Source organism: Grampus griseus (genome assembly GCF_964374135.1).
Source record: "Grampus griseus genome assembly, chromosome: 13".
NCBI classification, from domain to species: Eukaryota; Metazoa; Chordata; class Mammalia; order Artiodactyla; family Delphinidae; genus Grampus; species Grampus griseus.
Genome location: NC_139007.1, coordinates 40,837,581 through 40,859,324, shown reverse-complemented (window position 1 = coordinate 40,859,324; position 21,744 = coordinate 40,837,581). Strand labels below are relative to the sequence as shown.

General features: G+C 41.3%; 2 protein-coding genes across 2 annotated transcripts in view; one reads left to right on the top strand and one right to left on the bottom strand.

The window, feature by feature from the left end:
• Positions 1–21,744, bottom strand: part of SLC16A10 (solute carrier family 16 member 10) — a gene marked incomplete at its 5' end in the record, with an annotated part of 136,260 nt that overhangs the window by 91,092 nt on the left and 23,424 nt on the right.
• LOC309831796 (mitochondrial dimethyladenosine transferase 1-like) lies at positions 19,430–20,428 on the top strand (the record flags this gene model as incomplete). The annotated part of the gene is made up of 1 exon (XM_082669143.1): positions 19,430–20,428. The coding sequence occupies one exon, from the start codon at positions 19,430–19,432 to the stop codon at positions 20,426–20,428; it is 999 nt and encodes a 332-aa protein (XP_082525269.1).

The following is a 21,744-nucleotide window of genomic DNA, read 5'->3' as shown; positions in this document are numbered from 1 at the left end:
GGATCCCCCTTTTACCTAAGGAAACCAAGGAATAGAGAAATTAATTTGCCCAAGATTACATAGCTAGTAAGTAACCTAGCCAGGATTCAAACACAAGCAGGTGGATCCTGCTCTTAACTGCTATACATTGTTACCTGTCTATTAAAAACCAGATTATCCTGAAAAACAAAACAGAACAAACCGGACTATCCTGGTGGGAAAAAGCTACTCTATTATCCTAGAGGACTCAAACAAAACAGAGGTGGGCAGGTGGCAGCATGGATGATGGCTAAATGGAGCTCAAGTCTAGGGCCCAGGGATGGGGGTACACTAACAGAAAGAGAGGTACCTCGTTAACAGCAGCAGCAAACAAGAGTGGCCTTTCTGCCTGATAAGACTGCAGACTCCCTGAGGGCAGATGTAATGCCTACCAGACCACAAGGCAGCTCTACACATGCACATCAGGATGCCTGGTGCTGAGAGTACATCAACCAGGGCACCCAAAAAAGGTAAAGGCCACCCAAAAAAGAACAGCCTGGGGAAAGATGCTTCCTTCCAGGCACTGTTCATATGTAAACATCAAGGAAATGGCCACATGTCAGTGACAGGTTCACTGAAGACTGTCACATAAACAAGTTTCCATACTACAGAAGAAAGCCTGTATGTGAATTTAACAGGAAGATCTGCTCCCCTGGAAATCTCACTGTGCTGACTCCACTGCGGTGCATTTCATCTAGAACGCATTCCCCTGACCTATATATCAATACGTATGCTCCAGTACCAACGTCTGGCTCACATTTTTGTTGTGATAGAAGTAGGGGGCAAAGCCTTAGGGCATACAAAGAGATGCTTTAAAGTAAACTACGTATTTTGATACAGTGATGTGTCTCATAATTAAATATTCCACTTCATCACTCAAATGTAGGCTTCCTTAATTTAAAGTGTGATGGCCTGAACTTAACATAAAACCTGATTTTGGAATTCTAGTTTATATAAATTATTTTCTCTCAACCAGATGGAATCCAATGTGCCAAAGCCAAAAAAAAAAAAAAAGAAAGAAAAAGTAAAATTCAAAGTAATTATGAAGGCGAAAAGAGGAAACAAGTGTCTCTATCAACTGTCTCAGGCCTTCTCCAAACAAGTTTAACAGGATTTATACTTTGTCCCATTGTTTTTCCCTTACCTCTTGTCACGTCCAGAAGCCCAAGAGAAAGGGCAATTTGGGTAGGGGAGCTATCAGTAAACATTCTGAACATAGGACTCCATCCTCAGAGTGTTTGGATTTAGATCATGGAGGACTTGAGTGCCAAGTGGTTAGTCTGTAGTTATACAAATCTGAAACTTAAAAATCACTTTGAATTAAACTAAATTTAAATATAGAATAACAGCTTTATCACTAAAATCGTATTTGTCAAGGATGTACTTTGTTCTTCCACTCTGATAAAACTGGTTTTATAAACAATAAGTAACTATTAAAGCCACTGAAAAGAGCAAAATATTGATAATTCTGACAGACTCTGATGCACTGCCTACTGGCTAAAGCTTTACCCTCAAAGTACCATATCAGGTAGGGATTGTTTTTCCTCTTTTCCAACACTGAACTCAACCATATTGTAAGTTTCACATGGTTCCAAATCACTGTATTTTTCCATTTCCACCTGGCTTTCTTGGAAGCCTGACAGACTGCATGGAAAGATGAAGGCTTTCCAAGGTCCAAACGTACAGCTGCTCCTTCCAAGGCCAGCTCTAAAACTGACGTGGCTGCCTCGTAGGCATCACCCCAATCAATTATTAATGCCTTGTAGCCTTTACACATTCCACTCTTTTCCTTTTCACGGGAGAGGCTTAACTTAAAAACCCATTATAACATAATGTTAAATGAAAAATTAATATGCTATAACTATGTACAAACTATACACAAATAAACACAAGAACTGGAAGTGAATGTGAAAAACTAAAAGCAGTTAATTTGCTGGGGTAAAGATTTTTTTTGATTTATAAAATACTATTATTATTATATTGTTTGTGCAATAAAAAAACCACTAAAGAGGTAAAAATCACAATCTGTCACTGGTTAAGCACCCTTCTATAAGGGACAACACATCCTCTATGAAGAAAGAGAGGTATTGGTTCTCTCCTCAATAAACAGCCTTTCTTAAAAGATTGCACTTCATGTGTATACAGGTGGAACTATTCAGAATAGAGAGGTGTATTATATGGTCCATGGAATGAACGTCTATATTCCTTCTTAAAACCAACTGGTATTGTCTTGATCAGCTAGCCTTTTTCCAATAGAAGAGTGCCACCCCCCGACTTCTTACCAGACCACTAAATAACCAATTAGTAACCGATAAATATATAAAAGTGTGAAAAAGTGATTAAGAGCATAGTCTCTAGTCTGGAGTTAAGCATGGGTTTGAGCCCTGGCTTCACTGACCCACTCTGCGACCACAGGCAGATTAATTAAACTCTCTATGCCTCATTTTCCTCAAAAGTGGAAAGATATCACCTACCTTGCAAGGTTTAAGGATTAGTAGAATAACGTAGGTAAAAAAGTGTATAACTAGTTCTCAGTAAGCACTCAGTAAATGTGAGCTAATATCATATTATATATAATTATTATAATGTTAATTGATAATTATCATAGCTAAACTGATGAAATGATTCAAAGAAACAAACTTCCAAGGGACTAGAACCCTGTTCTGAGAAGATAACACAAGAGTATCCCTGCCCCTTTTGGCCTCGGCGGAGATGAGAAAAGATACTGACAGAGTCTCAGGCCAAGAGCCAAGGAGGCAGCATCAGGGGTTGTGCTGCCTGAATTCACAGGGAACCTGGGAGAGAAGTGGTCCAGCCCATGCAGGCTCACTTAGGCCACCTCAAGGAGCCAGTTTAAACAGCATCCCTCATCTCTGTGCACAACAGAATCTTGCTTTTCCCTTCACTCCTCTACTTCCTAATCTCTATTTTGTACCCAGCGTTCAGAAATAGCCTCTTTACCCTTTTCTCCCACTGTCTCTACCTTCCGTGCCCTTTACATAAATTGTTAGAGAAGCAGATAACAAGAACGTGTCACTGGAGAGCTGACTCTGTGAGAATACATGATAAACAGCATCCCTTATCAGATAAGGCGTACACCAGCAGGAACACTGTGCAGTGCTGAAACTGCTAATCTGCTGTACACTAGTCTCATGACACAGAAGACTGCTAGCTACAGGAAGAAATAAATGTTTCATCCATACCTTTGTTTGTTTCACAGCACCTGGCCTGGGCTTGTCCCCAATTGGACACATCTCTTGCCTGCTCAAAACCCCACACTTAGAAGAAAATCAAGCTCTTTACCCTGGCCCCTCCACCTCTCTACACTGGACAACGTCTTTCTGTTCTGTGCCACCCTCATCCTGCCTCTCAGCCTTTGAACTTCTGTCTTCCCCCTCCTGGAAGGCTATTTCCCCAGATCTTCACATGGCTATGGCCACTCGGGTCTCAGATTAAACGGCACTTTCTCCAACAGGACTTCCCAACTAAGAATGCCCCTTTCAAGAATTGTCCCATTACTTTCCTCAAAGTCCCTGCCACTCCATGAACTTCATATTGACTCATTTACCATTTCTACCACTAAAATGTAACTTCGATTAGAGTAAGGACCCTATCTGTCTAGTTCACCACTGTGTCCCTGATCCCTAGGCCTAGTGACTAGCACATAGAAAAGGGCTCTTGATTTTTGTGGAGTTAATAAATAAAAGAGTGATAACCTCTGAAGATGATAATGCTACCTAATAATTATTGTTTGCCTACTGTTTGCCTCCACTGTTCTAAATACTTTGTACTCATTATCTTATTTAAACACTCAGACAACATTACAAGGTTTCCCATTTTACGTATTAGAATACCAAGGCTTAGAGAGACTAACTTGCTGTAAGGTCACTCAGACAGTAATTGGCAGAGCCAGGATTCTGGTCTGATTCATAAAAGAATATATAAGGATATAAGAATAGGGGCTTCCCTGGTGGCTCAGTGGTTAAGAATCCACCTGCCAATGCAGTGGACATGGTTTCGAGCCCTGGTCTGGGAAGATCCCACATGCCACGGCGCACCTAAGCCCATGTGCCACAACTACTGAGCCTGCGTTCTAGAGACCGTGAGCCACAACTACTGAAGCCCATATGCCTAGAGCCCCGTGCTCTGCAACAAGAGAAGACACCACAATGAAAAGATCACGCATCACAACGAACAGTAGCCCCCGCTCACCGCAACTAGAGAAAGCCCGCGTGCAGCAACGAAGACCCAATGCAGCGAAATAAAATAAATAAATTTAAAATATATATATATAAGAATATAAAAATGTATATTCTTAGCCATGGTGCTATACTATCTCCAAGTCAGATTTCTTCATTTGTAATATGATAATAACCATGTCATTTCACATGACTTAACATGTTTATTATGAGGAACAAATATATAAGAACAGATTGGAAAATATAAAGTGCTATACAGATATATTACAATATCCTAAAATAGTCATGAACTGCCTAGGATACATCTAACTAGGTCAAAAAGAAACTCGGTAAGCAATAAAATTCTTTAATCTCACACTTCATCTCTGGTACAACTGTCAGCAGTGGCATGAATCTGACACTCCTAGATATATTTCAGCATAATTCAATGCATGTTCTACCCACCTACCCTTCTGCTGCTACTGCATAACTATGAAGTATGGGAAGAAGCCAACCAAAGGACTGATGTTAAAAAGAGGACCTATAAATACCAAGAAAATACTCCTGGTGAAGTCAGCTTCACCTTTATAACCAAACACCAGCAAACTGGTTCCTCATTCATCATGTGGGAAAACATGAGATAACTGGAACAGTCTTCAAAATCTTAAGTATCTCTGATTCTAGGACTTTAAGATAATTCTCACTAAAGTAAGTGGTTCTCAACTGCAAATCTAAAAATAAGGCACTACTGATTATAATTCTAACATTTATGACAAATCTGATATACACATAAACGTATGCCATAAAATGTACATGTGCCTGTGTCTGAACAAAGCCACTAATGATGCAAGTTACAATTGCCATGCGTGTCTTCGCTAAGAATGTATCATGTAAGTCCATCGGTACAGAGAAGAAGAAGGAACGTGGAGTTTGGAGTCCAAAGGTCTAGGTTTGTGTCGTAGGGTGTGCAGGTACCTCCTGTTTGATCTAGTCAATCTGAGCCTCAGTTTCCTCAACTGCACAGTGAGGATGATGATAATGATGATGACAATAATAATACCACCACCATCCTACATGTTGGTCAAGTTAGGATTAAGGGTGTTATTTATGCAAAAATATACCAGAAAGCATAAAGCAGTAAACAGACTTTACATTTTTTATACAGAAATTGGCAATTCTAACAGCAAATATCCAGTATAAATAAAAACTTTTATTGATATTCAGGAATGAAGAGAGTTGTAGTATATCTTATTTAACCATAGAAATATCCAAGTAATACGCTCCCTTATTCAGACTGTCTAGAAAACTTAACAGAGGCAAAAAGATCTCAAGGGCAATTTGATGAGACATCGAGAGAGTAGTTTTTTGGCAAACTCGTCAAGTCAGATACTTTTTCAATGAATATTAATCTTAACATCTTACTGTGTGTCCTGGTTTTCCAGAATATGTCTTTCCAGAAATTTTAAGGGAGGTAAGTGAAAACCACTCCATGCCCATATACATTTATCAAAACATACTACCAATTCTACAAAGGCTCACCCCAAACTACTTGCATTAGCCCTGGAGATGAACTAATAATCTGTAACTTAATAACACTGCTTTTAAGGTCGATAATGTGAGCTTTAGTGCGGTTATAGAAACAGAAAGATCTTTGGATTAAAATAAGTCTCTGCAGATTTCATGATCTATTTAGATCTAGTTGAGGAATTTAGAAACAAAAATAAAGACTAATTCAGAGTTAAAATTATGTTTATTAATAAAATTTAAGGGCTTCCCTGGTGGTGCAGTGGTTGAGAATCTGCCTGCTAATGCAGGGGACACGGGTTCGGGTCCTGGTCTGGGAGGATCCCACATGCCACAGAGCAACTAGGCCTGTGAGCCACAACTACTGAGCCTGTGCATCTGGAGCCTGTGCTCCGTAACAAGAGAGGCCGTGATAGTGAGAGGCCCGCGCACCGCGATGAAGAGTGGCCCCCACTTGCCACAACTAGAGAAAGCCCTCGCACAGAAACGAAGACCCAACACAGCAAAAATAAACTAATTAATTAATAAACTCCTACCCCCAACATCTAAAAATAAAATTTAAGATATTTTAATAAAATATTTTTCTAACTATATTTCATCTTCCCAGTATAGCAGTACTAAGGTTAAAGTATGATTATCTCTAATGAATTGTGCTATTTAGCCATCAGCACTTATGAAACCAAGTGCCCCTAAAACTGAGTTCCCTTACCAAGTTTATAACTACTCTCTCTATCCAAAACTTTATTCCCTTTCTTGTCCCCTCTGAACTCAGTCCTGTGCTAACTGAACACTAATCAATCAGAGTCCGATGACTAAGGTTGCTGTTGTAGATAACATCGTTAATGTACTAAAATTGCTGTTGTCGATATTATCATTAAAGTACAAACTCTGGTTGTCTCTCCAGGACCAGGTGAGCTCAAAGACCACCTGGCAAGAGATCTGTAAACCGGAGACATCCTGACTCCGAAACCACAATTGAGAAATGTCACAGAGATGTCACAAGACGATGAGGAACCCCAGCTTCTCTGTTCTTCCCCTTTGAAACATCCCCAACTCTAAGACCATGAAGAAGCAGATCTGAGGCTTGTCTCACACTCCCTTGCTTGGCGCCCTGCACTAAGCCCTTACTTTGCTACAGACACCCGCTGTCAGAGTTTGGCTTTCTGTGCCACGGGCACATGAGCACACTTACAATTCAAAGTCTTACGAATTAACAGTGAGGAAAATTTCCAGATACTGCACAATGAACTGAACTCTGACAGTTATTAATGGATGAAACTGCAGAGGTAGGAAAAACAGTTGATAAGCAGAGTTTATAAACATTTGTTTTTCCTATAGAAAGTCTGTAAGGAACATTTCCTACTTCATGTCTTCAGAGATTTATTTTTACATCATACTAAAGATCACACTAAAAATTATCACTCTCTGCCACTCCCACTCAGTAACCTAAGCCAGAATAAAGTTGTAGAGATTCAACGAAGGAAAAGCACTCTATTGGGGAAATTGAAAAACTTTTAAAGTGGTTTTTTTTTTTTCAAGCTATAAGTACAAAAGTCTATTTCTCAGCTATCAACCAACCCTGAATAATTAGGTTCAGAATGAGCAGATAAAAGGCCCTAACTTAAGAGCTGAAAGCATAGGGCCCTCTGTATTTCTATGGCCAATCCCACCACCCAAAGTTTACTTACTTCATGGCAACTACAAAGCCCACTGCTAATCAAGAACCCCTCCATCTTATGTCTGAGGATGAGATCACCCTGGACTTAGACCAATTTTCTCTTAGGACCTCAGGGTGTTTGGTTTGCCCTAATGCTTCCTGTCAGTGTGTCCCGGAGTAGAGCCCTGGAGCCCATGGCTTTTTCCCACCTCTGACCGGCTAACTTTCCTGCTTCTTCTCATCCAGTCCTGACCCCCAACTCTGGGCCTTCTTGGAGATTTAAAAAGGAAAAAAAGGGAGGAGGTGGGATTTAAGCCAGTGTCTCTCTGATGGTAACCTAACAGAAACTGTACTGCTCTTTTTCTGATGAATGAATGTTGGTGCCTCCTTTCGGGAGGGCATTTAGGTGAGAAAGGACCCTTCGAGCTGAGGGTCACAGAAGTTAGTATGAAGAAGGACAAAAACAAATCCAGCACCCCAGGGAAACTATCTCTGATGAGGAGCTCCGATTCCTATTTGCCCCTTAGACCTACATCGGAATATTTAGGAACTTTTACTGGTTGTTAGTCTATTGGAATACAACAGAATAAGACGAAGTTACTGCCAACTCCTGATTCTGGGGTTCAAACAGTGAACCAAGTAACTAAGGGGCAGTGAGCCTCAGCCAGTAGGTCTCCCTGATTTAATCCTCACTGAATTAGACACCGAGGAAGGAGACTGTCAGACACAGATCCTTCTCCAGAGGGAGCAACAGTCTCAGAGCAACACTAACACATACCTGAGCGTGGGCATGAATTACACAAGTGAATAAATAATTGATCCAGAGGCTGAAAGGGAAAGGATTCTATTACACTGTAGTAATCTGAAGAGACTTCTTTGAAGAAGAAGAGATAAAAATCCAGAAGCAAGGTTATTGTGGAACCAGACAGAGATCAGCCTGCTAGGATGGGGACAGGTGGGAGGAATGGGCTAGAGTCCGAAGAAACACCTGAAGATAAAAACACACACATGGGGAGTAATAAGATCCAGCTCACACCAGCTCCAAGATCATGCTGATCTTTTCAGAAGGAAAGTTAATATGCAACATGTGAGTAAAAGGCAAAGGTGAAAATATTATGCCACGAACAGGTGAGGCAATGTTTATTTTCTAAATGAAATGATTCTCAGTGATGAAGAACTGGAAGTAGATAAAATACCAACAGCAGTATCTAGTCATTATGCTCAGCACCCCTCTCCCAGGAGATGGGCAATGGTCAGCAACTGAGGGTGAATCCAACCCAGCAAACAGCCTAAAAAGAACCCACCAATTCCCTCTGGGAAGCAGAAGCTGTGCTGAGTGTGCTAAGAACTTGACAAGAACCGGGCAACAAGAGCTCTCACCTAAACCAGGCGTTATGTCTGCATAGAAGAGCTGCACCTGAATGATCTCAATCAGAGCAGAGTGAGGCAAAAGGCCAGAGTTCCTCCCCAGCCAGCCACTGTGGAGAAGGGAGTTCTCACTGGTGCACAGTCCAACAAGCTAAAGTTTCTCTCGCCTGGAAAATCAGTGACCCAGTCCAGCCAGGATCGCAACTCCTTTCTGACAGCATATTGGGTTCCATCTTTAAAATCCCAAATCATCTCCTTTGTCTATGCAACTGAAGTGGGTTTCTAGGGAATACCAAGAAGCAGACTAGACTAAAGCAAAGGGGCAGAGTCAGGTCCAGGTTTAGGACATATAAGAGCAAGACACGGGAGGCTGTCAATGAGGGGAATGCATGAGCGAAGGGCCGTATCTATCAAGGCCAAGAGACTCACAAGCAACCGTAAGGGCAAGCCATGGTCAAAAAGCCCATGGGCTCTCAAAGTGAGAAACCAGCACGTTGACAGGCACAGGGACAGGGGGACAGGAAGGAAACTTAGTGTGGAGCAGAAATCATTCCTGGCATTACATGCTTACGTAAAAACCACCTGCTTAGTATAGTAAAGATGTGTTCCTGTAGAATTTACTATATACAGTGGGAATATAGTAAATTCAGGGGAATTACTCTTCTGACCAAAAAGCTTCACAGGTCCGTTTCATCACACATTAGATTTCATGTTTGTATGATCCAACTTGAAGAGAGCTTACCTTTCTATCTGAAACAAATCAACAGAGGCCACTGAAACTGTGCAGTCACAGTAAAGAAAAATAAAAAGTTTTAATGGTAAAATTCATGCTAATAACTATCTTTATGCTGTGCAATGCCAGGCTTAAATGCAAATATAAGAATGTTTAACGCATATGTAGAATCACTGAAATTACACAATTTACATTTCACAGCCCATCCCCAGAAGGTACCTGGAGCTAGCCAGAAGAGACCAATTCAAGCCAGGCTCAAGAAGGTTGCAAGGAAGAAGAGAAGGTGCTATGTGCGTGCAGCCAAAGCAACAGCATTCCTCTGGGCACAAGGGTTCTCATGGGAAGAGCATGGACTCTCAGGGGCGGGTGGGGAAGCGGGGCAGTGTTGCAAGCATACGCTCAGGCCTGATGGCTGCTGGCTTTTCTCTTCTCACCACCAACCAGACCAAGGCTGTGGGGAAATAGAGCCAGGTGTCTCTCCTGCCCATTGGCCAGTCACTGCAATCCATGCTAAGGGACACCCAAGGGGTTTTAAACCTCCACACCTGGACAGAGTAGACACCTGGATTGGGGGCGAGCTAGAGGAGGACACACCAAACGTGTCAGCGTGCTGCCAGCCTGGGGCGGGGTTGGCTGTCACCACTCCCCACAACGCTGCAAGACGTAGGCACCTGACCCCAACCCTCCCCGAACTTGTACCCAGGCCCCAGCAGGAGGTGGAGGGTGACAGCAGAACATGGGCTCCTCCTCCCCAACATGAGCCAGTCAGCACCCCAGGTGAAGGGTAGCAGTGGACATGGCCGCTGGCTGGAAGGGGAAGCAGAACAGGGCCTAGGGATATGGAAAGGTAGAACTGCACATGAGCCAAGGCCCCAAACCTCCAGCACAGGCTCCACTGTCCCACTGGACCTCATTTACAAAATAAGATCAAATATAAAATTATCAAGAATTTCAAGATGCTGACAGCAAAACATTAAACCAAGCACAGAACCCTTCTGAGCACAGAGCCCTTTGGGACTGCACAGGCCACATGTCCAGGAAGCCAGCCCTGCCTGATTCCCTGCTATAACATGAAAAAAAATTTTTAAGGAGGCTAGTCTGTAGCTTTCCACGAAGTTTCCTTAAACTACGCTTTAAATGGAAATGGAATAACAACACAATTTCTCTAAAAAATATGTTCTTCCAAATACAATGAAATCTTGATAATGCTGGTGCCAAAGAATTAAACTAATCCGGGCCTGCAGGGTAATTAGACTGCTTCAGCTCCTCCAACAGAGTGAGGGAAGCATGTGTGTCATTCTGTTTGCCAGGTTATTTGACCCGTGACTCATTTAAACTGGAGGTTTAAGAAGATGGTCGTATTGTATACACAAAATCACTTGGCAATAAACATTCCAAATACACTTTGAATAAATAAATAAATGAATAGAAATAATTGATTAAACACTTTATATTTTTTCCATTAGGAAAACAAAACTCCCACTTGCCTCATATCCACACACACACACACACAATTTAAAAATTATTCCCCATGGGCTTCCCTGGTGGCGCAGTGGTTGAGAGTCCGCCTGCCGATGCAGGGGACATGGGTTCGCGCCCTGGTCCGGGAAGATCCCACATTCCGCGGAGCAGCTGGGCCCGTAAGCCATGGCTGCTGAGCCTGCGCGTCCGGAGCCTGTGCTCCGCAACGGAAGAGGCCACGGCAGTAAGAGGCCCGCGTACGGCAAAAAAAAAAATTATTCCCCACAAGATAAGCTGTGTTTCAGAGTGGCTCAGATTATACCAGAAGTTCTAAAGAGTAAAAATAACCCTGACACCTCAAGATAGATTTTGTCAAATCAATTCTTTCTTTTTCTTTTTCTTTTTTTTTTTTTTTTGGCCATCCTGCACAGCATGATCCCAGTTCCCCTGACCAGGGATCCAACCCGCGCCCCCTGCATTGGAAGCTCGGAGTCTTTAACCACTGGACCACCAGGGAAGTTCCACCAATTCTTAAAAAAAAAAAAAAAAAAAAAATTAACCATTCTGCAGTGATTGCAATAACTCTAATATCTTGTTCAAATACTAATAATCATCACTATGATATGATGGCCATCCTCTTTCCAAAAAGGCTGTCAAGTGAACTACAGTACCTGTTGGCACACAGCATAAGTTAAAGTTACCAAGATCAGTGCTTAAAATGGTTCATGGATGGGTGCTAGTCCATCAGCTACTTATTACCAGTTCACGACAAGATAACTAAAGAAACTGAGAGTGTTTAGAAATGTTTATAGCAATTTGAAAGGGGAGTTTTATGTCTAATAGATTTATAATATAAAATACAAATCCGGGGCTTCCCTGGTGGTGCAGTGGTTGAGAATCTGCCTGCCAATGCAGGGGACACGGGTTCGAGCCCTGGTCTGGGAAGATCCCACATGCCGCGGAGCAACTGGGCCCGTGAGCCACAATTACTGAGCCTGTGCATCTGGAGCCTGTGCTCCGCAACGAGAGGCCGCGATAGTGAGAGGCCCGCGCACCGTGATGAAGGGTGGCCCCCGCTTGCCACAACTAGAGAAAGCCCTCGCACGGAAACGAAAACCCAACACAGCCATAAATAAATAAATAAAGTAAACTGTCAACAAGTAAAAATAAATAAACACTATTATAAAAAAAATACAAATCCAACATTACATGTTGCTTTTTTTTCCTTTTTTAGTAATTTTGGACTGGAGATATACACACACTAACAGATTCCTATTGTCATTTTACTTTACTTCCATTTAAGGTATGAAATTTATACGGTATAGGAACTCAACTCTTTTTTTTTTTTTTCTGCGGTACGCGGGCCTCTCACCGTTGTGACCTCTCCCACTGCGGAGCACAGGCTCCAGACGCGCAGGCTCAGCCGCCATGGCTCACGGGCCCAGCCACTCCGCGGCATGTGGGACCTTCCCGGACCGGGGCACGAACCCGTGTCCCCTGCATCGGCAGGTGGACTCTCAACCACTGCGCCACCAGGGAAGCCCCTGTGTAGAAACTCTTAAGTGCAGAAAAACATATTGAAAATGCAAACGCTGCCAGAGTTATCTGGCCCTAAATTAAACTAAGTTAAATCTGTAAAACAGTGACATGTAGGAAAACTAACATGTCTCAACTCTAATCTCTGGTGCAGGAGCCCATTTTTGTGTACTTATGTATACTTTAAAACAATGTTAATGAGCACATTTCACACTGGTATTATGCCAGTGATTATAAGTAGACCCAGAGCAAAATGTCTTGATTATTTTTCCAAGAATCTGAGAAAGTATTACACAGAGGAAAAGGAGAAGTGGAAGAAATGCTTCATGAAACCCAAACTAGAGATGTTGGAAGAACAATGTCAGCATCTTTCTCTGAATGTCAGTGTGATTCTGCAATATGAAAACATGCAAATCAGCATTTATAAAGACAGATGCAAGCAATACAGTTGTGACCATATTTTTAATATTTCTAAATATTTTAAGTTAATTTCTATGATGGATGTTCCCCTTAATACTACTTAATGATTTAAACCAGCTACATATTTAAAAACTGCCCCTATGGGACTTCCCTGGTGGTCCAGTGGTTAAGACTTCACCTTCCAATGCAGGTGGCGTGGGTTCGATCCCTGGTAGGGGAGCTAAGATCCCACATGCCTCAGGAACAAAAAACCAAAACATAAAACAGAAGCAATATTGTAACAAATTCAATACAGACTTTAAAAATGGTCCACATAAAAAAAAAAAATCTAAAAAAAACTGCCCCTAATCAGCTTTAAAAGAAATTCCTCCGGGAAGATCCCACATGCCGCGGAGCGGCTGGGAAAAAAAAAAAAAAAGAAATTCCTTTATCATGGAAATTATGAGTGTGGATACATAAAATAGTTGAAGGAAGACATCCAAAATAATAAAAATAAAGACCAGAAATCCTACCAGTACCATGGTTTCCAAACTAGTAAGGTTCTGGAGTTCTTTTGTAGTGTTCTTTAGTTTCCAAAATTCCAAGTCCTAGATAAGGCCTGGATACGATCAAGTTTCAGACAACTTTAAATATACTCACCATAACTTTCATTTTTTTCTGAGAGCCAGAGTTAACAACCCATGGCACAGTGGGGTTAACAGCAATTATTTAAGTCCAAAATAAATGCATCCTATTTTATTTGGCTTACTCACTCCTTATACTAAGAGGTGAAAATCTGCCTCTTCCTTTCTTATATTAGGATATCTACTGATATCTAAGCACACCTGTGTATTTGATTATAAAATCTAAATATAATACAAAATATTCCTGCCAGTACTTCATGACTTCAAAATGTCCCGAATGCAAACAAACAGCAACAATTTTTAAAACACTGTAGGGGACTTCCCTGGTGGTCCAGTGGGTAAGACTCCGTGCTTCCAATGCAGGGAGCCCAGGTTCGATCCTTGGTCAGGGAACTAGATCCCACAGGTTGCAACTAAAGATCCCACATGCCACAACTAAGACCCAACACAGCCTAAATAAATAAATAACTATTTTTTTAAAAAAAAACAAAAACACCATAAAGACAAAAAACAAATGACAAACTGGGAAAAATATTTTCAGCTCATATCACTGACAAATGGCTGAGCTTCTCAATAAATTAGGAATTCCTACAAATCAATAAAAAAGCCAACATCCCAGTAGAAAAACAAAGGATATAAGGGACAGTTTAGAAGAAGGAAATACAAATAAGTGACTCTCTGAACACAAAAGATCCTCAACCTTATCCATAATTATTGTTAAAATTACCCATATAAGATACCATAATGATTACCAATTACAATTTTCCATAATATAATTTTACCCAGAATAAGTGAAACGTGTTATAATGAAACGCCACTTTTTTTCTAACACACTGTCAAAAGCTGTTAACTAATTGTGTTAGTGCAATTGAGGGTAAATTGTGCATTCTCATATACTACTTTCGGGAATGTATAGTGGCACCACCTCTATGGAGACAATATGGTAATTTTTGTTAAAATTATAAATACATACCAAAAAGCATATTATTGGGTCAAATGATGAAATTAAATTCAGATGGCATATATTAGAGAAATATATTGTATCTATGTTCAACTTATTGAAGTTAATAACTTGTGGTTATATAAGAGGATATCCTTATTTTGAGAAAATACACATTGAAGCATTTAAAAGAAAAGGACAATAATATATTCAACTTATACTTAAATGGCTCAGAAAAAATGTTTCCTCGAATACATGTATGTATATGTAAATGCACACACACAGACACAGAGAGCACAAGAGAGAGAAGAGAGCAAATGATAAAGCAAATGGAATAAAATGTTAGGAGATGATAAAGGGTTTTCAGCAATTCTTTATACTATTCTTATTCTTGCAACTTTATTGTTAAATAACATTTTTAAAAGTGTGGAAAAATGCACATACCCTTTGACCCATAACTTTCCCTTTTAGGATATAAAACCATTTGTCAACTCTTGCTACAGACGATGAAAAAGAATGAAGCATCTCTATGTGGTCTGACTGGGCCCGTCTCTAAAATATATAATTTAGTTTAGAAAGCAACATTGAGTATTTACTACTTTTACCCTGTTTACTTCCAATTAGAATCTAAGGGGACCTATTTGTGTGTCAGTGATTCTTTTTTTTTTTTTTTTTTTTTGGCTGCACTGCACAGCATGTGGGATCTTAATTCCCTGACCAGGGATCAAACCCATGCCCCCTGCATTGGGAGCGCAGAGTCTTAACCAGGGAAGTCCCTGTGTGTCAGTAATATTAAGTTCAATCCTCTTTTCAGACCTCCTGGGCTGATTTAGCCCAGATGATAAGGTCTGTTCAGAAGATGTGGCACATGGTTACCAAGGACAGATAGCCCACTCAGTCCCCTTGATCTTGGCTTCGCTGAACCACACTTGCCTTCAGAGTCACAGCAAAGTCCCACCCCCATCTTCTTCAGCAGGACATCTGTTACTGTGCTTGCCTTTGGTCCCAGTCCTGTTTGGATGATTCTCTTTCCCTGGTTTCGTTCTCCTGGGGCCCTGTAGTATCTTCTGGGTGGGGATGAGGACATTTCCTTAGTCAGATCTGAACCAGCTTCTCTAGTTGTGTGGGGCAGGAGAGGAAAGTAAAATTATGTGCTCAATTATACCTATTCTCAACTGCTTTGCGCCCTTCACAGCTTCCTTCCTAGTGGTCCACTTCAGCAAAACCACCTGGGCTAAATCATCTATGGGTGCCACACAGGACTGAGTGAATGAATAAAAAGAGGTGTAAGGCTACCACAACTTTCATGAAATTCACTTTCCAGGTTGTACTTTGCCTTTTACTGTTTGCATCAGTTTTTCAATTATAATTAATTTCCTAAAAATAGAGTAGATTGTCAACAAGAAGCCCTACAAGGCCAATGGTCTGAATGATAAAGTTCGTCTGTAAATGTTTCACCTTGAGGCAGCAAGATGCATTTACTTTATATTTTACATTTCTTCAATGACATTGCATATTTTTTCGTGTTATATTGTATTTCTTCTTTGGTGAGTTGTCTGTTGATGTTCTTTACCTATTTTTGTTTTGGAGTGGTAGTCTTCGTAAAAACTATAAGTTAAGATAATAATGACATCATATCCAATGTTCTGTCCATCCTGAAAAAATGGCCCCTAAAATGTCAATAATTTGGTTCTGCTCTCTCTCCCTTTCCCTCCTTCTTTCCTTGTGGTACAGTAGAAAGGGCACTAAATTTGGAGGCCTAAAACGCAGGTTCATTGCTGAGTCCCTGGGATTTATCTACTTACATATAAAGTGAAGGGGCTGGATTAACTGGTCAGCAAGGCCTTAGATGTCTAAAATTCTTTAGTCTTTTTCTATTCCCTCCCCAATCATCACCAGCCTCATTCTACCTCTGATGGTAAGATGACTTAACTGTGAGTTAATTATAGGACTTTTTTTTAGTAGCCATAAATCACTGGTGATGTAAAAATCAAAGGAAGAAGTACAGAGAAAAGAAATGGTCCTTCATGCCCTCAGAAGTTTCAGTTTCTTTGTAAATGATAAAATTAGTTAAGATTCTACCATCTCAGGGTCAGACTTTGGCTCTGTTGAGGATGTTAATGGCATTATTGCAAACAAATAGCTTCAAAGCAAATAACCAAATATTAACTAAAGCAGACACAGTCCAAAATTTTGGTTTATTTGGTAGTGCAAATGAAAAAGCTAGTCACATCAGCTCTGATCCTCCCACTTCTTGTACCAATCCTCTTCAATATTCTGATTTCCACACACTTGCCCTCAGCCAACTTACTTCTAAAAAGACAAAATTTAAATAATCAATTTGTGCATTGCTAAAGCAAAGCTGGTTTAGAATGTTTTAGTTTTATCATCAAAAGGGCCACTACTTTGCATTTTCTAGTATCCCCCATCCTAATATCTGCTATTTTCTTAGAAATTCAAATTTTTCTTTCAAAGATCTGGCTGCCCCAAAAATATAAGTACAATTTTTTTTTTTTTTTTTTACAAATGGTGAGGGGAGAAATCCACTCAAAATTCTACCAGTCTAGTACAACTATTGCTTGTTTGTTTCTCCATATTCCCTTCATCTTTGTTCACGTTCATACACATTTTTAGAGTCACAGTCGGGTGATACACCCTGACTATGTATCACCATCAAACATTTTCCATGTTGCTACATAGAAGTCATTATCAGTTGCAACATAATTCATAAAGTAGATCAACATCATTTATTTAACCACTTCTATAGTTGGGGGCATTTGATTCCAAAGTTTTACTCTTTTACAGTAATGGTATCGTGAAGATCTTCATGCATAAAGCTTTTTCTTAGGAGTCATTAGGCAAGGTCCTAGGGAATGAGATTCTGGGTTAAGTGGTGTGACTATATTTGGCTTTTTTTTTTAATTAATTTATTTATTTTATTTATCTTTGGCTTCGTTGGGTCTTCATTGCTGTGCGCGGGCTTTCTCTAGTTGTGGAGAGCGGGGGCTACTCTTCATTGTCGTGCACGGTCTTCTCATTGCGGTGGCTTCTCTTGCTGTGGAGCACAGGCTCTAGGGCACGTGGGCTTCAGTATTATCTTTTAATTCATACACAAAAACGGAGATGTAGAAAGCCCTCGGCCTTCCAACAACAACAACAAACCCCACTGCTGTGGTATGATAGATATAGGAAAAAGTCTGAAAGAACACAAAATCAAATGCAGTCGTCCCTCAGTACCTGCAGGGGATTGGTTCCAGGATCCCTCTTGGATACCAAATTCCAGGGATGCTTAAGTCCCTTATATAAAATGGTGTACATCCTCCTATATACTTTAAATCATCTCTAGATTACTTATAATATCTAATACAATGTAAATGCTATGTAAATAGTTGTAAATACTATGTAAATACTATGTAAATAGTTGCCAGGCATGTGGCAAATTCAAGTTTTGCATTTTGGAACTTCCTGGAATTTTTTTTCCCGGAATATTTTCAATCCACAGTTGGTTGAATTTGCAGATACAGAACCATAGACATGGAAGGCCAACAATACTATACTAGAAAGTATAACAAGATCCACTATATATATAGGCTTTTGCAACTTGCTTTTTATGTAGCTTCTAAATATATACTTTTCATTAGGAAATATTTACAGCATACATAAAATTATAGGAACTCACCAACCAGCTTTATCTTTTTTTAATATTTATTTATTTTTATTTGGTTGTGCTGGGTCTTAGTTGCGGCAGGCAGGCTCCTTAGTTTTGGCACTTGAACTCTTAGTTGCGGCATGCGAACTCTTAGTTGCGGCATGCATGTGGGATCTAGTTCCCTGACCAGGGATCGAACCCGGGGCCCCTCCATTGGGAGCGCAGAGTCTTAACCACTGCGTGACCAGGGAAGTCCCCAACCAACTTTATCTATCGTTTTGCAATATTTGCTTTAGATTTAAAAATATAGGGCTTCCCCAGTGGCGCAGTGGTTGTGAGTCCGCCTGCCGATGCAGGGGACACGGGTTCGTGCCCCGGTCCGGAAAGATCCCACATGCCGCGGAGCGGCTGGGCCCGTGAGCCATGGCCGCTGAGCCTGCGCATCCGGAGCCTGTGCTCCGCAACGGGAGAGGCCACAACACTGAGGGGCCTGCGTACCAAAATAAATAAATAAAAATTTTAAAAAATTAAAAATAATAAAAATATAGAGTTGAAGCCCCTCGTGTGCCCCCATTATCTGTTTCCCTCCCTCGCTTCATAGAGATAAATCACATCCTGAATTGGCTATATATCATTTCAATGCGTGTTTTTATATTTTTATTACGTAAGTATGTTTCAATAAAATATATTTACCTTATTCAATTCTAAAACGCATGCCTTTTCATATTATATCTCTAAAACTGGGATGCACCTTACCATCCACAATAAAGCACTACATCACAATTTAATCTGCAAGTTTTCCCCTTCGTCAGTGTACATAAAATGGGGCTGCATCTCAGCAACAGTGTTTTAGATTCTATGAAATGTGGTAGTATTTTTTCCTTAGTTTTTTTTTTAATGAAATGTAAATGGTATCACGTTAAACATTCTACAACTTCATATTTTCAACCAATACTATGAGATTTACCAATACTGTTACATGTATGTGGCATCTTTAAATGTTCTTAACTCACCACTACACACCACAAGATTAGGAGTCCTCTAGGTAAGGAGCAAGTCCTATGCTAGCTAGTGAAAATGACAACCATTATTGCTCAAATGTGTGTGCTTGGCTAAAACAAAGAAAAGGAGTTAACGAGATGGAAATAAGAAAAAAGGGAAGGAAAGAAGATAAACAGAAGACGCTTCCTTGATACGTAAGTAGCTGGGGACAGCAGACAACTGCATAACTAAACACGATGATTCAGGAATAAAAATGATGACAGGAGGAAGGAACCGCGGGGAAGGACATGTGTGAGACCTGTGCGGCCAGGCCAGGGCTCATGGCCGCCTCCAGGACGCTCGGCACCTTCCGTCTCCCACCATTACCCACAATTCGAGAAATCATTAAGTTGTTTAGACTGCAGGCTGTGAAGCAGCTATCCCAGAATTTTCTCTTGGACTTGAGGCTGACAGATAAAATTGTAAGGAAAGCTGGCAGTCTGACAAATGCTTATGTTTATGAAGTGGGCCCTGGGCCCGGGGGAATCACAAGATCCATTCTCAATGCCGGTGTTGCTGAACTTCTGGTGGTTGAAAAGGATAGTCGATTTATTCCTGGATTACAGATGCTTTCTGATGCAGCACCTGGAAAACTGAGAATCGTCCATGGAGATGTCTTGACATTTAAGATAGAAAGGGCTTTTCCAGAAAATCTCAAAAGACAGTGGGAGGATGATCTTCCAAATGTACATATTATTGGCAATCTGCCTTTTAGTGTATCAACTCCACTGATTATCACATGGCTTGAAAATGTTTCTCATAGAAATGGACCTTTTGATTATGGCAGAACCCAGATGACTTTTCAAAAGGAAGTGGCAGAGAGACTTACAGCCAGTACGGGAAGCAAGCAGCGTAGTCGCCTCTCCATCATGGCCCAGTACCTCTGCGACGTTCAGCACATCTTGACAGTTCCAGGTCAGGCTTTCATCCCCAAACCAGAGGTGGACTCGGGGGTGGTGCATTTCACCCCCCTGACCCAGCCCAGGATAGAGCAGCCATTCAGGCTGGTGGAGAGAGTCGTTCAGAATGCCTTTCAGTTCCGAAGGAAATACTGCCATCGAGGGCCTGGAATGTTATTCCCTGAAGCTCGGCGATTAGAAAGCACTGGGAAACTGTTCCGCTTGGCAGATGTGGACCCTACTCTTCGACCCACCCAGCTCTCTGTCTTACATTTTAAGAGCCTCTGTGACGCATACCGAAAAATGTGTGATGAAGACCCACACCACTTTGCTTACAATTTCAGAGAAGAACTCAAGCAAAAATCAGAAAAAAGGGGATGACAAGGAGAGTTACAGACTGTAGCTGCTACTTCAGGGGCTGGCAGCCAACTGGATGTTGATTTTCACAGTGTTGAACTTCTCATATGTGTGCTCCCCAGGTGTGACTTATTTCCCCTTTTACAGCTTGGTAAAGAGAATAAATATCATCAAATAAATTTAAAAGTGAAATCAGCAACTTAACCCATATCTGAATTAGACCTGTATTATGCCTTTCCATGGCTCTCTGTTTCATAAAAACACTCCCCGTTGACAACCGACGTTAAGCTCTGGACGCTGAATTCTCGCTCGAGAACGGAGCTGAGATCAAGGTTGGCATTTTCCGATTGACTGTCCAGGGACTGGTGACGCATCTGCACCTTCAGCAGAGTTCCCCTGTCCCTCTTGGTGCTGTTGGCTTTGCGTTTGATGGGGCAGAAGTGCCCCCGGACCAGCTTGGGCTGCCCGTCCTTGCCGGGCGGCTGCTGAGCTGGCCGAGCGTCCGGGTCCTCCGAGATCCTCAGTCTCTGGAACTGGATCTCCATGTCTGTGGTAGGGCTGTCCTGCTTCCCAGTCTGGTGGTAGTCCTCCTCGTCGTCGCTCAGAATGTCGCTCTCCTTGGTGAGACTGTCGGAGAAGTCGGCCAGGCCCTCGTGGGGGTGTTTCTGGGCGTCCTGTCTGCTCCCGGCCGGGGGGCAGCTGCTGCTCTGGGTACCACTGCTCAGGCTGCCCTCATCCGAGTCCAGCGAGCTGCCTTTGCCCGGCTCCCCGGGCCACTCGCTGCTGGAGGAATTCTTAAGGACTTTTAAGGACCTGGATGAAGCTGCAGTGAGAAAAGCACATCTTCCCTTATGATAGAGGAACCGATTCCACAATGTGTTCATTTTTGCCTTGTAGGTTATCAGATTTAACATCTTAATTAAAATTTTATCACCTCACTTCAATCCTGGGACTATCCTGGGACTTGGGCAAAAAAAAGTGTAGATACTGCAAATATGGACATTTTTTATTTATGCTTATTTGAAATTTTAAGTTGGAATTTGGCATTTTTAGAGGACCAATTATCAGAGCTTAATTACTGAGAACAATAAGCTATAAACTATCATAAGGGCTAGGATTCCTATTACTAATGAATAAATTTAAAAGTCAGTTGCTAATAAAATCTAGGTTCCTTTCTTTCACTAAAGTACTTTGTAGTTTGAGAACTAAGATTACACCATATTTCTCTGCCCACCTTCTCACCTGTTTATTTCCCTTGCTGCTCAATTAAAAGTACAAAAATGCTTTTTCTCTCTCAAAAAAAAAACAAAACAAAACGATGACAGGAGGAACTGTTCCCT